Source organism: Notothenia coriiceps, unplaced genomic scaffold (genome assembly GCF_000735185.1).
Source record: "Notothenia coriiceps isolate Sejong01 unplaced genomic scaffold, NC01 NC01_scaffold00035453, whole genome shotgun sequence".
In the NCBI taxonomy this organism is placed as follows: domain Eukaryota; kingdom Metazoa; phylum Chordata; class Actinopteri; order Perciformes; family Nototheniidae; genus Notothenia; species Notothenia coriiceps.
In genome coordinates this window covers 117715-136931 of record NW_011368154.1, presented here as the reverse complement: position 1 = coordinate 136931, position 19217 = coordinate 117715, and the positions used below count along the sequence as shown (strand labels likewise).

The 19217-nt window shown below is 42.9% G+C and overlaps 1 protein-coding gene across 1 annotated transcript in view; it reads right to left on the bottom strand.

Moving 5' to 3' along the window:
• The window catches only part of LOC104962908 (extracellular serine/threonine protein kinase FAM20C-like), a 60041-nt gene extending 41159 nt beyond the window's left edge, over positions 1-18882 (bottom strand). The window contains exons 1-3 of the mRNA XM_010791417.1: positions 17723-18882; positions 17073-17248; positions 13694-13772 (exon numbers count right to left, since the gene is read on the bottom strand). Of these exons, the coding sequence (XP_010789719.1) occupies positions 13694-13772; positions 17073-17248; positions 17723-18228 (761 nt within the window). The 5' untranslated portion in view covers positions 18229-18882. The remainder of the gene's footprint in view (positions 1-13693; positions 13773-17072; positions 17249-17722) is intronic.
• Positions 18883-19217: the final 335 nt, after the last annotated feature.

Here is a 19217-nt window from a genome sequence, read left to right as displayed (position 1 = left end):
TTTTCGGGTTCGTTTCAGCACCACTTATATTTTATTTGTTTCCTGCCGTAAATTGTGTCGTTTTGAGCAATTGTTGCAGAGTGCGTTGAGCCGGCCACATTAGTGACGTCGACTGATGAGGGGTTTGTGTGTCCGAAAAGAGATTTTGTAATGCAATAAATTTTGTGAATGTGTATTTGTGAGAGGACGAGGGGACCGTGCGACGAAGAAGGTGCACTTTTGACGAAAGAAGACAATCCCTTTACCTACCTACTTATTGTACCGCCCTATTTCTAAAGAGATCTTTTTGTGAGATTTTGTTTATTCTTGGTGGAAATTTATAAACCATACCATATCGAAAACTCAGGCGAGGTGAACGGCTGTCGAGAAATCGACGGGTCATAGGTTCCAATGTTAGGATAATTCCCCTTCACAGTGGAGACATGCAAGGACAAAGCAAATGTTTTCACAAATCCAAATTAACAGAGTAACTGTGGGGTTAAGTTATTTTAAAAGGGCCCTATTATTCACATTTTCAGGTTTATATTAGTTTTGTGTTCCTCTTCTGTGAAATGTTTCCCTGCTTTAATGTTCAAAAAGTCTTTATTTTCTCATACTGCCTGTGCTGCAGCACCTCTTTTCACCCTCTGTCTGAAACCAGAGCCCAGTCTGCTCTGATTGGTTAGCTGGCTGGCTCTGTTGTGATTGGTCAACCGCTTAGAAATGTCACGCCCCTTAGCCTATCAAGAACAAGGTGTTGGTCCACTAGCCATTACAAGCACAGCACAACTGGGGGGAAATTTAGGATATTAGACTTTGACGACCATTTACATGCACAAAAACTAAAGGAAAGGGAAAACCCCAAATAAGCACTAAAGGCACTTAAGACGGAGAGTCTAGTGAGACATTTCAGCGTCACTATTTATCTCCTAGATTAAAGAAAAAACGCAAGAAAAGACAGAAAATGAATCAGACCTAGAGACAAACTGCTGTTGAGTCCGTAGCAACAGCTTCTAATGACGTACACCGCAGTGACAGGTGCATTCAGATTTAATTAAGGTAATAAAAAAAACATGGTCAAAGACGAAGACCGATGTAAACGTGCATATTTAATATTTCCTAAGTCTGTTGCACTTAACCGAAGCTCGTCCATTACTGCGCTGCAGAATGAAGGAGTGAATATTGGCTGAGAGCTCAAACAAACTGCTTTTAATGTCTCTTGCAAGGCATGACAGATGTGAAAGCCTCCCCAATAAATTACGAGTTGTACTCTTATGTTTAGGGAGAGGGGGGGTGTTTTTGGATGTTGCATGCCGCCGTGTTTAAGTGGTGTGCCTGCTTGAGTTGTTCTTGAACAGTGAATTAGGGGAGGACATGTGGAATTAAAGGTGTGAGCCCTGTTCCAGGCGCAGGGCTGTGATTTTCTCGGATCATTTACTTTGAATGATGACACAGCCACGCCCCCTCTGAAGTTAGCTCGTGCTTGGACAAGAACTGAGACTCCAAAGCTCATATTTGAATAAGCGCTGGGCAAACAGCATAGATGTAGCCCCCCCCCTCCCAACGCTGCACTAACTGAACACACAGCAGTCGTAGGAAAGCTCTCGCAGCACACTAATCCGTGCCATTTTGCCAGGCTGCTTTCTCCTCGCGGCTCCTAACAATGCAGAAGTCACTTTTCCTCCCTCTCCCTCTCTTTTTTTATGCGAACAACAACAAATCATAATCCTTTGGTGAGCCCGACCATATGGTCTTTTTCTTTATCCTTTCTTTATCCACACCCCACTGACATTAATAATCTTTTGGAATGGGTAGACGGGCCAAAAACACTCCCGAAATTAAAATAATCCCACTGTCATTTTTTGCACTTATTTTTGCTGATGCGGAATAATGCCAACATTATATCAAAGCTGCACAAGTCATTTTTTGTATAATGACTGTTTAAAGGGTAAGGTGTGGCTTTTAGAGACAGTCCCACAGATAATCACCTGAACCTGAAGAATGCCATGTCTTTCAGTGATAAAGACATATTTACAGTGAAAAAAAAAGTGCTAAATACCCCCTGAACGCTACCTGCAGGCAGTGAAGCATTAAGCAGCTCAAGAAACAGATACTTACAGGAGTATGTATGCTGCCCCCATTGTACAAAAATACAGTTATTGCAGGTTAAAGGTAGTGCAGAAAGCTTCAGATGATGGAGACTAGCTAGTTGGCTTTGCTAAAGAGTTTTAGAAGTGCTATGTTAGGTTCAAATATTGTAGGGGGGCTGAAAAAACCCTCCAAGTAAATTAATGTTGCTCCCTTTCTGCTGGATGTGTAACACGTTGCTAACATTTGCCTTTCTGATGTCTAAGGTGATAATATGTTATAGTGGTGTTTACAGCTTGTTGTGCTGCCCCCCCCAGGCCAACAATTAAACCTGCTCTCAGTCTGCACACATAGAAAATATCTTAGCAAATATCTCTCTTTGAAGCTGTAACAACTTCAGACAATCAATTATATATGATAAACGTTCCATTCCAGTCAATGTGTTTTTTAACTGATGAAAAGATAATAACATATTTTTGACACAAAACATAATGGTTGGTATTTGATTCAATGTATACTCTCTTATCTGATGTTCTTCTTCTTTCAGCAACGGCTACATTTGCATTTCGTGCCAATTAAGTGCCTATAAACTGTAATGAAACCAAATTGTTTACACAATTAAAATGTAAGTGTGCCAATAAAAAGAAAATGGCCAACTCGGTCTGAGTGTGTTATTGTGCCACTTAAGCAGCATATTCTAAGTGAAACAAATCACATGCTGTCACCGCTTTCAAATGATACTCTTATCTCTCAGACAATCAGAAGCTGGTACAGGAGATGCAACATTATCCGTTCCTGTTTCATGAGAGCCCGAACATGCTTGTTGGGACCTGGATGGCTTTTTAATCTTCCCATCTGAGCTCGGTTGCATCACTTGTTTTGACTACCTAGCCTCTTGCTTTTCTTCTGAAGAGGCCGTCTGTTGTGACGCTTGCGGGGGCTATGCAGATATTGAATTGTAAAAGCAGAGCGCTCTACTTTAATCAAGCTCATACAGTATGCAGCCGAGTGGAACAGATGTTGTTTAATATGCATCCTTACCATTGGCCAGAGTGTGTGGTTAACACAAATGCTTTCCCACCGTAACCTTAGTCGTCGCTCGGGCTGTTTGCTAATTACGTATATCACAACATGCCCCTCTTAATGCCACGTTCCTGAACGACCACCCCTTGGAGGGCACATCTTCAGGGAGGGGAAGAGAAAGCCTAATTAGACCAAGTGTCCATCTGCTGAGAGGGAGACGTGGAGGGGTGAGTTGAAGAAATGAGATAAACGCAATAAAAAACGCCCCGAAGACCTATAGTGCTATAATTAAACCCGACAATCAGGAATGTTGGAGAGCAACGGGAGAACATGGTATTTCACCTCCTGCTTCATTGCAGTCTAATGATCCCCCCCCAGGTATTTCCCCTGACACTAACTACAGCTTATAAAAAGGGGTTAGTTTCTGCAGCGCTAAGAGACGAGGGGCTTTAATGGCTAGTGAAGGTGAAGACAGAAAGTAAGGAGGAAGATCACAGGAGAAGCACACCAGTCTGAAGCTCCGCCACGCAATAAAACACTGGATATTTCTTTAAAACTGGAGCTGTCTCACCCTGTGGCGGAATAACAGATACTTTGTTTTTTCTATGAACCACAGAGCAGGGTTGTTTCTCCAGGCCGTGGCAGAACCAAGATCAAGAAAAGTCAAAGCACCTATTCACGATCTTTTCCCCATTCAGAACGTCTCTCTTTAAATCCAAGCACATTCTTCCTCCATAATTAATGAGCGACGCTTTCACCCTGAACACATTTAGAGCATTCAACTCTGGGAGCGTTTAGAGGTTTATCCGGTCAAAGGATTCACGCTCAACAAAAACAGGTGAAAATGCTTCTTTTTGAAGACCGTGCTGTTTTCTTACAAAATGTATCTAGGCCATCCACAGGAAACTAAAAAACAAGGTTTGAATGGAAAGACGGACGGATGTTGACATTTGATAGCCGGCAGCCGAGAAAAACAAACTGCAGTCAGGGCTGATGCTCAGTTATTCCCTCACATGGTCTAACAGCACAGAAAGTAGATGAGAACATGGTTCTTGGCTTGAGATAAAGGGATTCAAGTTTGATTTATTTAGTGTCACCCTGCTGCCAAAATCTCTAACCCTGTGAGATGACAGGTTGCAGAAGCTGTCCAGAGAAAGAGCAAGTTGTGAGACCCTGGTTAGATTGTTATCATGCAACCTGAGTTATATAACTTGACCCCCTTTCAAAGTGAATGCTGTCTAATTAAAGGTGTCTGGGACAGTAATGAGGTTCATTTTTAACCTCATGAATATTCAGTTTGTAACCTGAGCTAAAACAAATGTCGATGTCTCCACTTATCGCAAGTACTCGATACTGAACGCAGGACACATGACACTGTCGTACCCCGTCTTTGTTCATTGACTTTTCATCGAACATAAAAGGCTCCTTTTCCAGTCATGAAACACCCTCTGTGCCTCTGCCTTCAGCATCTGGTTCTCAATAAGAATGGCAGAGCGGAGAGCCCGTCCCACGCCAGATGAATCAGTGTCTGCCGCCATTGTCACATCAGCTGTTGTAGGTGTACTGTGTCCAGACAGAGAGGAAAGCATGCCTCTTGAGTGACAGCTCCTTCAAAGCAAAGAGACACGATGACAGATGGTATCGAGGCCTTGCGTTCCCTCAGAAACACGGGGCCGGATCAGGTTTTCTGAGATGTTTATTGGCGAGTAATTAAGCTCTTTTTTTGACTATTTCCACGAAACAATCAGGGATGAAGCGAATGAGGCGAGGCTTGCCTCTGAGACTGCGGAGAAATGGCAGCACAACATTTAAAATGCATGCGTGCACGGACACACACACACTCACACAGATGGCAGAGGAATTTAGCCGAGGCTTTGATATGCAGATTGGATGCTGGCTTGTCATTTCTGCTGGCTGCAACACTGTGTTATCGTTTCCTTCAGCACAGCATTAGAGCTGATAACGTTTACCTGAAGGGGGCAGTTCACTGATAATATCATCAAGACATTTCTGCTCCTGGAAGCCTGAACGAGAAGCCGCGTCTGCCATAACAGTATCACTGCCGAGTGGTACTCATATGCACAGGCACGCACATGAGCACACACACACACACACACACACACACACACACACACACACACACACACACACACACACACACACACACACACACACACACACACACACACACAGATGTACAAACAGATCAGCACAAGACAAAGAAATGTGGCCATTTTCTGTCTCAGTTTGAGTACTGAGACAGATTGGAACCCTGTACGTCCAAAGTCATCAGAAGTGGCAATAGAAAAAGTGCCACACACACACACACACACACACACACACACACACACACACACACACACACACACACACACACACACACACACACACACACACACACACACACACACACACACACACACACACACACACACACACACACACACACACTGACAGCCATGCAGAGAGAGGAAGGGGTGAGAAGACGCTGATGGATGATGATGTGGAATTTTTAAGAAGTGATACAAAAAAGGAGAGTTTTATCCACTTGTCAAACGTAACGATTGTGCTTCTCAGCCACACTGATTAAAACTGGCATTGGGTGTTAAAGCACATTACTTACTAATATCTGCATTCTACATACATCATGATGGCTGATTACTGTGGATGGCAGCACGCCAACAGTACATTAACAGATTAGCACAGATTCCCCCATCCCCACTAGACCGTAGATTATTTGCCTAAGCTTCTGTTATTGCATGCTCATAACATGTTTTTCCACAGTACGGCGGGCAATAGGTCTGCACTGCTTACTGTCCATTACCATGGAAACTTCAGCCTCATATTAAGAGATTATTATCAGTGGGCTGGTTAGCCCTTGGCTTTTAATTATAGGGTGTTTTACAGCTGCTTTTGAGTCATAACATACAATTAATGTTACAGTTAGTTATTTTTGTCCTGTAAAAAATACTGTGTAGAAAAGTGGTTAATTTCTTCAGTCCTTAGGAGTGATTTAAGCCTTTCAATGCTGGCCATTATTTTACCAATCTGTACAGGGACACGTAAAATGTACCCACAAATCACTTCTCTATTTTTAGTGAGAACGTAAACAACCCTGTTTTGGGCGTGGGTTGAATACAAAGCAATGGCTCATGGGTAAACAGGTCAATGAATAATGGCCGTGGCATGACCAATATTGATCATTACAGTTGTGCTATTTTCTACCCAAGCATAAAATCGAGCAGGGTTATTTTTCCGCACATTTCCACGATGTGAATATGGCAAAATGACTCTACCTTGCCTGGCAAATTACATCCGTTTTGCTCACATTTTTCAGGCGTGGAAGTCATTAAAGCAGACATTAAGAACAAAAGCTCTGCTAGCGCGCCATCTCAACTATTGTTCGGGGGTGAATATAGGTGCTTCTGCCCTGTTGTTCAGTGTCTAATTAGCATTGCATGTGTAAGGCTCCTGTAGCATCAGGGTGGATTTAGTTGTTTTGCACATGAGGGAAAACATAGTGCTCTACATGATCCCAGTGGCCTGCAGTGTGTTACAGTCTCTGCAGGGAAGACAGTAAAGGGGGTCAGATAACAAAGCCTCGGGGCTCTATGTGATCATATAGTGCACTCCGAAAGCACATGTGTGAGTGTGTTCACTGTACTGTGAATGTGCTTGTGTGAATGTCTTTTAAACCAAGCACTTGAACGCACGTTTTCTTCCTCATCAGCACAAAAAAAGACCCTTGTGAGACAATTATAACATAAGGGAGAACAGTCAACCGGGGAGCAGTGCGAAGCCTTAAGTGCTGCTAAATAACACATCTCACAGTGGCTGTAATTTCAGATTAATTATTCAAACTGTTTTCTGTACCAACAGAAATGAATAGAGCGGCGATACTTCCTGAGGTCAGCCGGTGCGTTTACAAGCGATTATAACGTCCTGCTATTATTCATGACCCCCTCTGTTTAAGATGGGGAGCATGTGCACGCAGTATTGACTTTACAGTCCAAGCAGAATCATATTTTGAGCTTGGAAAGATATTATGTTTATTTCCATTGTTGTGTATAAAAAACATCTTATATCACATGTAAAATGCACTTGAATTAAAAGCATGTAATTCATGTAAATACTGGATATGCTTCCTTTTGTATGCCACAAGCCTGTACAGTATACAATTACTATATGTGCTGTATGTATCCAATTAGTGTTGTGTTCAAACGCCATGGTTCAGTGCAGCTTCCCTGATATATGGGCCAGCAGGTTGGGGGTTAACGTGGCACTTTCAAAACCCCCCAAAGCTATGACATTGCCACTGCGCTGCGGTGAATTGCCTCTTCTTTCCAAACAGAGCTGCACTCATCATCTGTGCTCTGAATGACTTGTCCTGAGGCAGTTCATCCCTTCACTTCCCGACTCAAAGTCAAAGCGTAGGCACGGGAGACCTTGTGAATACAATATCCTGCAGCAAACAAGCGGACGTGCACACGCGCTGACGAACAAACAACCAGAATATATACAAGAAGTGAAGGGGCAAAAACGGATGTTAGTCCACAGAGGGGTCGGGCTGTTTGCCGTTCTTTTGTTCGGGAACAATCGCTGAATTGTCCTGCTGTTTATCGGTCTCTCTGTCTCGTTGGAGGACAGATCTGGGTGGCTTCAAGCGAGGATAATAAGGGTATTTGTTGAGACATGCCCTCACCATCCTCAGACAAAGATCCCTCAATCTTATTCTTTCACCTCCCACGGCTGATGCCGCTGGATGACACCCCACATCCACCCTCGAATGCAGCCAATGTCCCACTTATATTTTACATTTAACACAGACATTTCCTCCAGGCTGTTATTTGTGCTGCTGTCAATATGTTATTGACACAGAAGAGGTGAGGTTCTGTGGCTGCCCTCTCTTGTCTCCACGACGTGTCAATCAAAAATTACTCATGGACCCGACTGCGCTCAGATATGGATCGCTCAGCGGGGAGAGCAGATATCTCTTCGAGGAAAATTCGGATTGATTTGCGTGTGACTGAATCAACAGTCGGTTGATTGACAGGAGATACAATTAATTGGAAGCGAGAAGGAACGGAAGAACGCCATTATATCAATCATCGGTTCTTCCCCCGCCTTCCTTAAGAAGATCATCTGCGCTCATCATTTATGGGCTTTGTGAGCTCGGAGACTATTTTGTCTGTAAATATAATAACAATTATGTTTCCCTGGGATCACGATGGCAAGAAGTTATAATGATGGAAAAACGAAGACACATAACAAAACAAAGAAAGTCTGAATCAAAAAGGTCTATTCTGGTACGCAGAGTAACTTGTACCACAGGGTCCTGGTGGCCCTTGAGCTGTTACATGCATACCTTTTCATTGCACTAAAAGGTACATATCTGACAGCAAAAGGCACATTACATGCATTAGTATTATCTGAACTTGAAGGTAAGCCTTTGAGGGTACAAAATGTTATGTTGCTGGAGTGCTCCTCCCAAAGGGACTGCAGCTTTTTAAAGTATTTCTTCCAGAGAGCTACAGAGTCCAGACTCAAGCTGTTGTCATTTTCTCAAAGCTGCTGGCAAAAATGGTTGTAATTGGTGAACCTTCTGGCAACGTAGCATCAAGTAAGCAGTGAGTCCAAAGTGTACTTTTTGTTCTGCCCAGAGCTTCACCTGTCATGCAACATAGCAGTTTACCTAACCTTGTGATTGGTTGAGGTTGTCAAGGGCAAACACAGCCTGACAGGAAAAGCTGGGAACACAACTCTACTGACAGAAATGTAACTTGTTTCATAGGTGTCCCTCAAGGATGTATTATAGGTTATTTGTAAATGTCAAGAAGTAAATGTATGCAGATGACACAGTTATTTAAATATATTCAAATTCACCTCTTTAGTTAAATAAGTAAATATGGAGAAAAGTGCAGATTGATAACTGAATCAGGCTTGAATCGAATGAAGAGGAATCATCACATTCAACATGTTAAAAAATAAGTTGTAGTATCATTATTTGAGGTAATACAGAAATAAGAACCAGATTTCTATTTGCTTTTGTCGTACGACCTCCGTAAAGAAGTTTGATCATACTGCATTATCTGCTTTTCTCATATTTGTTTTGGCCAGTGACATTGGGCAGTATTTTAGAATATTCCATTTGAAAATAAGTAACACTAGCCTACACCCTACAGCGTACAGTAAGTGCACCATTAAACTAAACAATTGATACAATTGAGAACATTCTGTTATTTTTCTACCAAAGTTTCACCTTTTTCCATTAAAAGGTAGATTTTACAGGTGAACTCACTGTAAACTGTTTTCCAAAAAGGGCTACGAGCTGTTTATTTTGGATGCTTTTGCAAAAAAAATAAACAAATGTTGAGTAAATGCTCCCATCCAGAAAGTGTTGGTTTTTAGTGGAGCAAAAAAAGGAATTATGGAAATGCTGCAAATTCAGGGTTATTTCAGGACCAGTCGCAGCATAACAGGAAGCAGAGGATGATGAAGATGATAATTGAGCTTAGTCACCCAACGTAGCTTCGTTCAGGTTACAATGCAGTTGTTGTGACAGAGAAAAACTGCTGTGAGGTTTTCACCTGTCTACTTAAGCAACACAGGGCTGGGCATCAGGTGGGAGGTTTGCGCCATCATTCAAAGCCTTTCTGATCCCACCAGAAACTTGGTCTTAAAAACATTGCAAAATAAGGGTTAGCTAAGAGTGGGTTTATTCCATGTCTTGAACCTAGGACAGTATTTCAGTAGGCTGATTCATCTGTGTTACATCATAGTGGTGTCTCAATACAGGAGAAGCTGATTCATGTTCTGTCATGTAAACTGTGAAATCAAGGAGTATTTTACTCCATATAACTGTTAGGTTAGTTGAAAGCAATGATATTAAGTTTAAATAAAAACACATTAGGTTCAACTTAATAGTATTGCTTTTTAATGTAATACAGTTATGTGAAATGTGTTGACGTATAACACATTTAATTACAGCCACGTTTCCGTTTGTTCAGTGCACAGAGAAACCTGAAACAGAGGCCCAGACTAGAGCAGCTGATCATTTTCTCTCTCGTTGAGAAAAAAAGGATCAATACAGCAACCCTGTTAATGGATTCCTTCATCTGCAGCGTTCATTAAAGAACGTTTGAGAGAGAAAAACAAACAAATAGAGTTTCGAAGACAGGGGGGGGGATGGAATGATGGAGAATACTAAGAATGAGAAAGAGACAGAGGGAGCGATAAACAGAGACAGCCGGAGCGCAGGCTTCCACAGATATGGATGGTTTGAGGGGTCGATCGTTACCCAGACACCGCCTGCCTGCCTGCCTGCCTCCAATGCCTGATTGCCTGGCACACATTTGCATTAGAGTTGAGAGGAGCCGAGCAGAAGAGCACAGCCGGAGAAGTGTTTGATCTCTCAGACTCTGTCTCTTTGATGCACCATGTGGAAACACACCAGCACATTTGGAAACGAGGAGATGATGTTGGGTGTTAAGTGGATGTGTGTGTGTGTGTGTGTGTGTGTGTGTGTGTGTGTGTGTGTGTGTGTGTGTGTGTGTGTGTGTGTGTGTGTGTGTGTGTGTGTGTGTGTGTGTGTGTGTGTGTGTGTGAGCATGTGTGATCTCCACGAGAGAAATGACATATGTAGCCGGAATGACACTGCAAATCTGTCAGGACCTTGATTGCAGTCCAAATGAGCACAGCATGGGTTGCCCTATTTTGTTAAAGTTAAGTGCATTCAAGCAGGAGGGGAATGGAAAACTCTTGCCCGGGTTTTTTTAGGATTATCAAACATCACGGCGGCTCTGAAAAACCTACAACTGTCAAGCAACAGATTTACATCCAACCCCATCACCACGCTTGCTCAGGAAATGGCATTTCACATTTCCGTCTGGGTTCACATTCGAGGCGGGGCACCGAGATAATCTTCGGATTTCAACTGTGTGCGTGTATCGACAACTTTTTCTCCCCGTCTGCCTCTCTTCCTCACCCTCCTATCTCTCTTCTAGCCCTCGCTACCTCGCCTCTGCTCCCCTCCTATCTCGCACTCCACATCTCTTCCCTCCTCTCCCCGACCTGTCAGGATGATTTCAGGCTTGTTGCGTCTGGCCTGACTTAGGGTGGTAAGATTGAAGCAGTAATTACAACAGTCTCTGAATAGCTCTTCCTTTCACAGTGAAACCTCACTAACTATCATCCACAGGCTTAACCCGGCTCTCCATGCTGACATGCCGGGGCCGGACAACAGACTTGTGTTGAAAACCATTAACCTACAATTAAATTACAATCACCGTAACAAAGGACGGGTGACTTTTAAATCCACCAATTGAGGAGGGATTAGGAGTAAAGAGCACTTCTCTTGGGGTGTGTTATCATGTAAATATGACAGGGTGGATAAAGGAAATGTGAATTAATCAAATATTCCACGGTGTCTACCAGTGGGGCACTCGTTATGACTAGGTAGACTTATCTTCTCTACAAGTTAAGCCCAAGTGTATTACAGGGTGTGCCGAAGTAAGATTTGTCACAAAGGGAAAGGAGGTGTTGCTTTCACTCCTCTTCACCTCCTTATGTGAGACTTTAATGATAAACTGTAGTCCCCGGGTTGGATATTCTCATATCACAACTGGAATAGGATGAGGAGAGGGAACAGAAGTGTTGGATCATGAAGCTCACACCAATTATATCTGGCGCCATTTTAGAGAACCAGCTCCAGAAAGATAACATTATGTAGCCCCAAGGTGAGCAAAAGTGATACCTGAGAGGCAGCTGCCTGTAGCCACGGCAGGGCAATAAGCCAAAAATACATACCTTAACTTGTACCTTGGACTGTTGAATTGTCCAATGTATAGAAATGCATGACAGCAGGCTGTATGTAGGGACAGTGGGGCTCGCTCACAGTGACAATACCTATCGTCTATGCCAGGGGTGCCCACACTTGTTCAGCTTGGGAGCTACTTTTAAAATGACCAAGTCAAAGTGATCTACCTACAGGGCCGCCCCTGCCCAAAGTCATGTGGTGAGGCCCTGTGTGTCACGACGAGCGGGGGGGGGGGAACCTCGAAGCGGCGGAGAAACTGTGGCGCTTTTACACTTATTGTGCCGTATTTGCGCTTCAGATGAGGAGGTGAGGCCCCCCTTATACCCTTTCTTTAGTAGAATTGTATAAATTGGAAGGCTAACTAGGTAATCAGCTCGTGATTTGCAGCTGGCGCATGCGTGGTGAACTGCGTGTTAGAAAATATGAGATCTCAGACTGGCTTACCTGTACGTCAATCAAGTGGCAAATTCCATAGTAAGGATGGATGATAGGGTAACTTTCTTTTTTCAATGCCATGCGATCTACCAACACTACCTTCGCGATCGACGTATTGGGCCCCCCTGGTCTATGCGAATGCTAGCACGCTTAATATTACCCATGTTCAATGTCTTTAATTGTGTTGGCATGCTGACATATGCTCATTAACACTGATGGAAACTGAGGCATGTAGATACGCGGTTATGACCAAAATAAAAGGGAAAAATTCAAATATTGACCTAATGATGAATAGCAACGTGATTTCTCTATGTCATAAAAGGGAAACAAATTTGTTTACCAAATGTTATGGCAATCCAGCCTGAGGCGCTATATACAAAGTCATGGGATCACAACTTTTTGCTGCTCTATAACAAAGAAAGACTTGCATGGTTCGGGTCTTATTTTCCTTTAAGAATCTAGAAGGAAGTCTGTCTAATATAACATAATTTACTCTGATGAAAGGGTTCTTTGATACGCTGTGATTGTTGCTATTGACTGACATGCTGGCTCTTAATGCACACAAACCAAAGAAAACTGTCGAACACAACCTGAAATTGAGCAAGGAACACGAGAAAAAACCCTAAGGGTTTCTCAATATCGTGCAGCACTAAATCTAATAACTAAAAGTGGGCTGACCAGGGCTACCAAACGAACAATATTCACAAAACCCAAAGCTAGCATCTGGCTGAAAAGTGCTACATTTAAACTGTAGAGACAAACAATTAACATTCAATACAAAGTGAAAAATTCATGGTTCCCAAATTGGGTTTGGGCTTCATTGGGTTAAAACCATTTCAAGCTGTAGAAAGCGAGCATTCAAATCAGGTGTTGACAATAGGTATAACAACATAGAAAATGGATCAGATGAATAACAAATCGGCGCCTAAGGACTTCCAACATGGCCACTAAAAGATGCTCCGTGTCACCTTAAAGCTGTGCGAGGTGAAACGCCTGCTCAACTTTTGGCTCTGACACAGCAGAATGATGTCGGCCTTCAGTTGAACATCAAGGTTGTGCTGAAATGAAAGCAATTTGATATTGCCAGAGAGGAGATTGAGGAAATGAGATGGATGTTGTGAGGGGAGTGTGTGGGTGGTGGGATGTGAAAAGGAAGTCGTTGCAGGTAAAAGGCTGCATAGGTGGTGTGTTACGCTGAAATGGCACCCAAGCTTTAACAAGATACGAAAGAGATTGCTTTTTCTTAAAGAGAGTGGACTTGACACTGTTGGAGGAGGAACGAAAAGGACGCAGTTTAACCAGAGCAACAATGGAGATAGTGGGAAGTCTTATTTAAACAGATAGGACACTTACTTCATGGGTTTGAAGAGAGCCTGGCCGTAGTTCTGGAAGGTCATGATGAGCTTCAGCTGAGTGCCTCCAGACTTCATTGCTGTTGAAGGGAAACAGACCACACCGCCATTAACAATAGATCACCCAAACTGTGCATATTTATTATACAGTACGATAATTATTTTACCTAAGAGAATAGCTGAAGTAATGGGCTAACAGTTTGTGGTTTAACACAAATTGACTTGCCGAAGTTTCGTTTTAAAACACAAAAACTAGCAGATTTGATAAGCTAGAGAGCCAGTGGTGTTAGCTTGTTAGCCTAGCTGACCTTCAAGAATCAAGCTAGCAAATCTAGTGATATTTTAGGTTAGCTAAATACATTTTTTGTAATCAAAATGAATAACTGAATATTATAACTCACTGCCTTCAATCTTTTAACCAGTGTTCAGCTTTGGCCCAATCAATTTAGCCTTTTTTTAAATGTCATTGTACTGTAGCTATTAGCTTTTGTTAACCTCCCAAGCATCTCCACACTGAAAAGAACGATTATACAATGTCAGGAAATAGAAACATTGAACAGCAGAAATTCAATCAACCCAGTGAGATTTTTTAAATAGTAATTTTTTTACGTAATAATTAGAATTTATGATAATCTCTCTCTGTTTTGACAAGCTGGAACAAGTACATATTTAAAGATCTGCCACAATATTTTTGATACGAATTCACTGTAATTGCAGCTCCATATTTATCTTGAAAATGCCCTATTAGGCTGTGGAGTTCAAGCCGTTGAACCGTGCTTCAATAAAACTCAAGTCCATGGTCTTAAATTCCACTGTAAAAGCAAAAAACGTAGTCTGTCAAACAAACATGATAAAAATGAAAAGCACGGCCAAAGAAAAATATGTTCATAAGGTTCCATTACTTCATCTAAACCGATTAACAGGAAACAAGAACAGACATTATGTCAGATAGATAAGTCAAGAAGACACCATCCAAATATCCATACACAAATTTGATTATATTATGTTTATTTTAACTAAATGTAGTATTGACTGACATTGGTTTCACATTTCAGAGACATGTAGTACGCCCAAAGGTTGAAACATTTCCTGTGCAGTCTCGGTGAAGCACACTGTTGTGTATGTGCACTTGTGTGTAGATGTGTTTGTGAGTTTTTGCGTGTGTCGTAGCGCTGATGTTACAGTGTTTGTTTGATAGGAAGAGAGCGTTAGGGGGTGAAGGACGCTCACTGTACCTCTGCTGTTTACTCTTTTCTCTGTGTGTTCTCCGGAGGGTCCATCTCAATCTCCCTCTGTCCCTTTGTGTTCCTATTCATCCGTCTATCCTTCCTGTTTTCTCCCTTTTTGCATGTTATAATGCACTCTAAAAGCACTCATGGGGCTGGGGGACGGGATCTTTCAGGGCTGAAATACAGCGACATTTTCAAAAAAAGGGAGAGCAGCAGCTGTTCTCTTTTTCAGCTGATCGATCGAAAGCCGTGTTTTGGTGGCCTTTTGCCAAAGAGCAAGCCTCTCAATCAATGTTCTCATCTATTTTTACATATGGGAATCACGAGGACAAGAAACATTTTCACAGAGAGAGAAATTACAAGAGGAAAGATCAATGTCCGTCTCACCTCACCTGCGTCTGTGCAAAGAGATTTCCCTGCGGATGTTTGGAGGGACTTTAAATAAAGGCAAATATAACTGTAACAGACAGGAGCTGTGTACATGAACCATACAAATAACATGTTGCAATTAGGAAACTGTATTTGTCAAAACATGTTTACCTTCGTCCCAACAAATAATGTGTATCACATGTATCATAACTGCTGCTTTTGCACGCTACGTCCTTATTGATGAACGCTGCTGAGGTTAGAGCGTATAATACTTTGGAGCACTCCTATCCTTGAGTTTAGATAATCACCGACTGCTTTTGGCTTCTATGGGTATTCTGCCCCAGGCCTGTGTTAAAGCTCTATAATTACTGAGCCACCATGTATTTAGCTGGCTAGAGACGCTGGGAAATGCTTCCTCTATCCACCCAGCCCGAGAGACAAAAAGCAGGAGGGAGAAAATCGGGGAACAAATTGAGTATAAACTAGAAATGAAGGAAGGAAATTCTTCATAGAGTAACAACGCTGGGGTGCCAGTTTTAAAAACAGCGTATCCTACTCCCGGATAAGTATTTGGCGAAAGGTTTTGTCGTTTGGCAGATGAACATGAAATCTGCAATCACTTTTCAAAGCGAGCGCAAGATAGAGCGACCTTGAGTCGACAAGCACTCTTGGAATGTGGGAGCTGCACTGAACCAAAATAGGAATACAATCTCTCTTGGAATAGGAAAAAAAAAGATTCCTTATAACTGCCACAGTGTGGTTTACTCAGCTCTTTCAGGTATCTGTGTGCAGCGCAGGCTTTCTGCAGAAAGCTGTTTTCACCGTCAATCAAACGATAAAGCCACAGCGTTTGATTCGGATCAAACCTCGATGTGTAGCTGTGTGATTTGCATGGAGACCGGGTGTTCTGATATATTCTGCTGTGACGTCTTGTGGGGATACATGAGAGGAGATTGTGGTGTTTTATTATTTTCTCAGCCAGTTGTAAGGCATGAGAAGGGAGCAGGCAGAGCACATTCACAATCAGATTGTCGCAATAGCCTGCAGCTGACTTCCATCTTTATGCATACTTTCGTGTGTGTGTGTGAGTGTGTAGTGTATGTGTTCACGTGTTCAGTTACATTAGAGGTACTTGTTCCCCTTTGGCTTTCTTTTGATTTACAGTAAGTTTTGACTGATCATTTTGGAAACTGTTTGTAACATGTGGGCACTGTCCCCTGATGAAAACTAATGGATATTGGCTATGCTGCCCTTTTGGCTCTACAGATATTTAGATTTGGCCTGAAATGTCATATAAATTACAACAAGGCTGAGATTCAGTCAAACAGACAACACTGCTGACATTCTCATATCTTTACACTTTGACCTCTGTGCAGCAAACAGACACACCTAGCGACTGGATAACCAAAACGACACATCCATGAGCAAAACCAATATCTGTGTCCTTCAGTAGACAAGCAACCTTGATCAAGAGACTGAAACACTTAGTAGCTTAAAACCTAAACGAAGATCTTTATTATAGGCTGCGGAGGAAGGTAAACTATCAAACATCCAGTTGGTGTCCAATGAAAACAAATTATATCATCTTAATACCCAGAAATGTACACCATGACAACTTAAGAGCAGTGCAAACTCATCTCTGCAGTATCAGCTTGGTGCCTTCAGAGTCAAGTGTAATTTTGACCCTCCATTTGCACTGAAGCCCTCCTGCTGCTGACTGCTGTTTGCCATCCAGTAATCCCCCCCCCTCCCCTCCTCCTCCCTCTGTTTCTTATGACTCACCAACGCTGGTGATCTTCTGGCTGACCAGGTCCTTTAGGAGAGCGTCGATGACCGGGTTGTGCCTGGAGTACAGCTCGTATCGGTTAATCCCAATGTGGAAGCGGAGCCAGTTGGGGTAGGAGTCAGACGTCAGCTCCCCTGTTGGGCTGAACTCCTCCTGGTTGCCTTCAGTATTCCTGGGTGAGGAGAGGATATGGAGGAATGGGAATGTGACTTTTTTCTGTAAACTTGGGCTGTCCTCGACTCATAAAACTATGATTTTGTCATAGGAGTGTTAGTCAAAAAGTCTATTAGGTGATTTAAACAACAGCTAGAGTTTTCCCCAGAACAATCCAGCAGAAAGCACCACTTAAAATCTTGTGTTTACCAAAGATTTGTCAATAAATGGCTTGGAAATAAGCAATTCAGAGTGGAAAAAAAGCTTAAAAAATGACTCATCATCTCAAGAATTCTCAATCAAAACGACCAATTAGAGGAGGCAGCATAATGTAAACAGTGACAGGTGTTGTGCAACAGATGCACAATTACATTACTGTGATTGCACAGAACTAAACATAAGCCTATAAATGTGTGATTACATTCCCAAATGTTTATTTAAACTTTGCATTAGAGTTGATTATGTTAAGACTTTTAAACGCTTTTTGTTTTACCATGCCTGATCCTCTGCAGCTTTGGGGTCAAATCTGAGGTCCGTGTTGACGTTGAACAGCGTGTCCTCGTCGGTCAGAGTTGGCGAGGATCTTTTATATAAGGGGTGGTCGTAGAGAGCCGACAACCTTGAACCCCTCACCGGCATGTTTTTGTTCACGTCCTGGATGAAATGTCTCTTTCTGTCTGCGCGTTGCCCGAGATGTTCCAGCCTCCTGAGAGCCTGTGTTTTGTCTCCTGTGGCCGGGATCCTTTCCAGGGAGTGGGAGGAAACATTGGAGCTGGGCTCGTTGCTGAAGTCCTGGAGGATCCGCAGCGTGTGCTTGTTAGGCCAGCCCTGTTTCCCCCAGTTCTGAGGCTCCTCGCTCGGCGTGTGGGAGCACGAACAGCCGTTGTTCCCGTGCCTCTCCAGCTTTGGTAACAAGTCTATCATTATGTGCATGGAGCACGCAATCAGGAACACCATAAGGATCAAAACCCGGAATTTGCGCAGGAGGATCATCTTCATGGTCTCCCTTTTGAACAGATGTGAATATTTACTGCAAATTATGAGCACGCAGATGAACAGGCTCACTACATCGCTGATGATGTTTATTAGACTGGACGCCAATCTAATGAAATACACACTAAACAGGTAGGAGACATCTTCGCTTGCCGTCTTCAGTAGAGGATTCAGTGTGCAGCCTTTTTATATTTGTTCAACATCTGAGTCTTGCTTTAGTGCGCGCAGGAGATTTCAGAAGCGCAAAATCATCCGCGAGCGCCCAGGTAAAACGCGGTGAGTCGGTTCAGACCAACGGTGGATGTGCGCAAACCACATCATCTACACTGCGCAGATCTCCACCAAATACCTCACAAGCAATACAGAGTAAGTTACTCCAAAAGCAGAATCCGTGTCGTAGAGTGTGCACCATCCAACCTCGATCAGCTGGGGGAAAGCGTTCGGGAAGTGCAAGCCCTTTACATTTTTAAATGCTCTTCGGGAAAGTCCCCGCAAAAGTAGTCTGTGCTCTCATCCACCTCGCCGATCCAGAATGCGTAATATCTCTGTCACATCGACTTATCACCCGAGCCGATACGGAATAAACTGCACAGGTAGCAGATCCTCCCGTAGGGCAGGAGTTACAGCGGGATAGGAGAATGCACCTCTTGTAGCGTGTGTGCATCTGGGGTGGGTGTGTTAAATATGATGATGAAGCCAGGACTAGATCCAGCCTTTTGCGCAGCGTCACTGTGCGCAGATTGGCTGAACGGAGAGAGAGAGAGAGAGAGAGAGAGAGAGAGAGAGAGAGAGAGAGAGAGATGTGAAGCATATAACTTGCTCGTCTGTATTCCTCTTGGAATAAATTCTCCCTGCACATCCCGGCTAAGCAAGAAGAGGGCGTCTTTCCACTGGCCAACATTCAGTGGTGTAAAGTAACTAAGTAGATGTACTCAAGTACTGTACTACAGTACCATTTTGAGTGGGCTTTACTTGAGTATTTCGATTTTTTACTG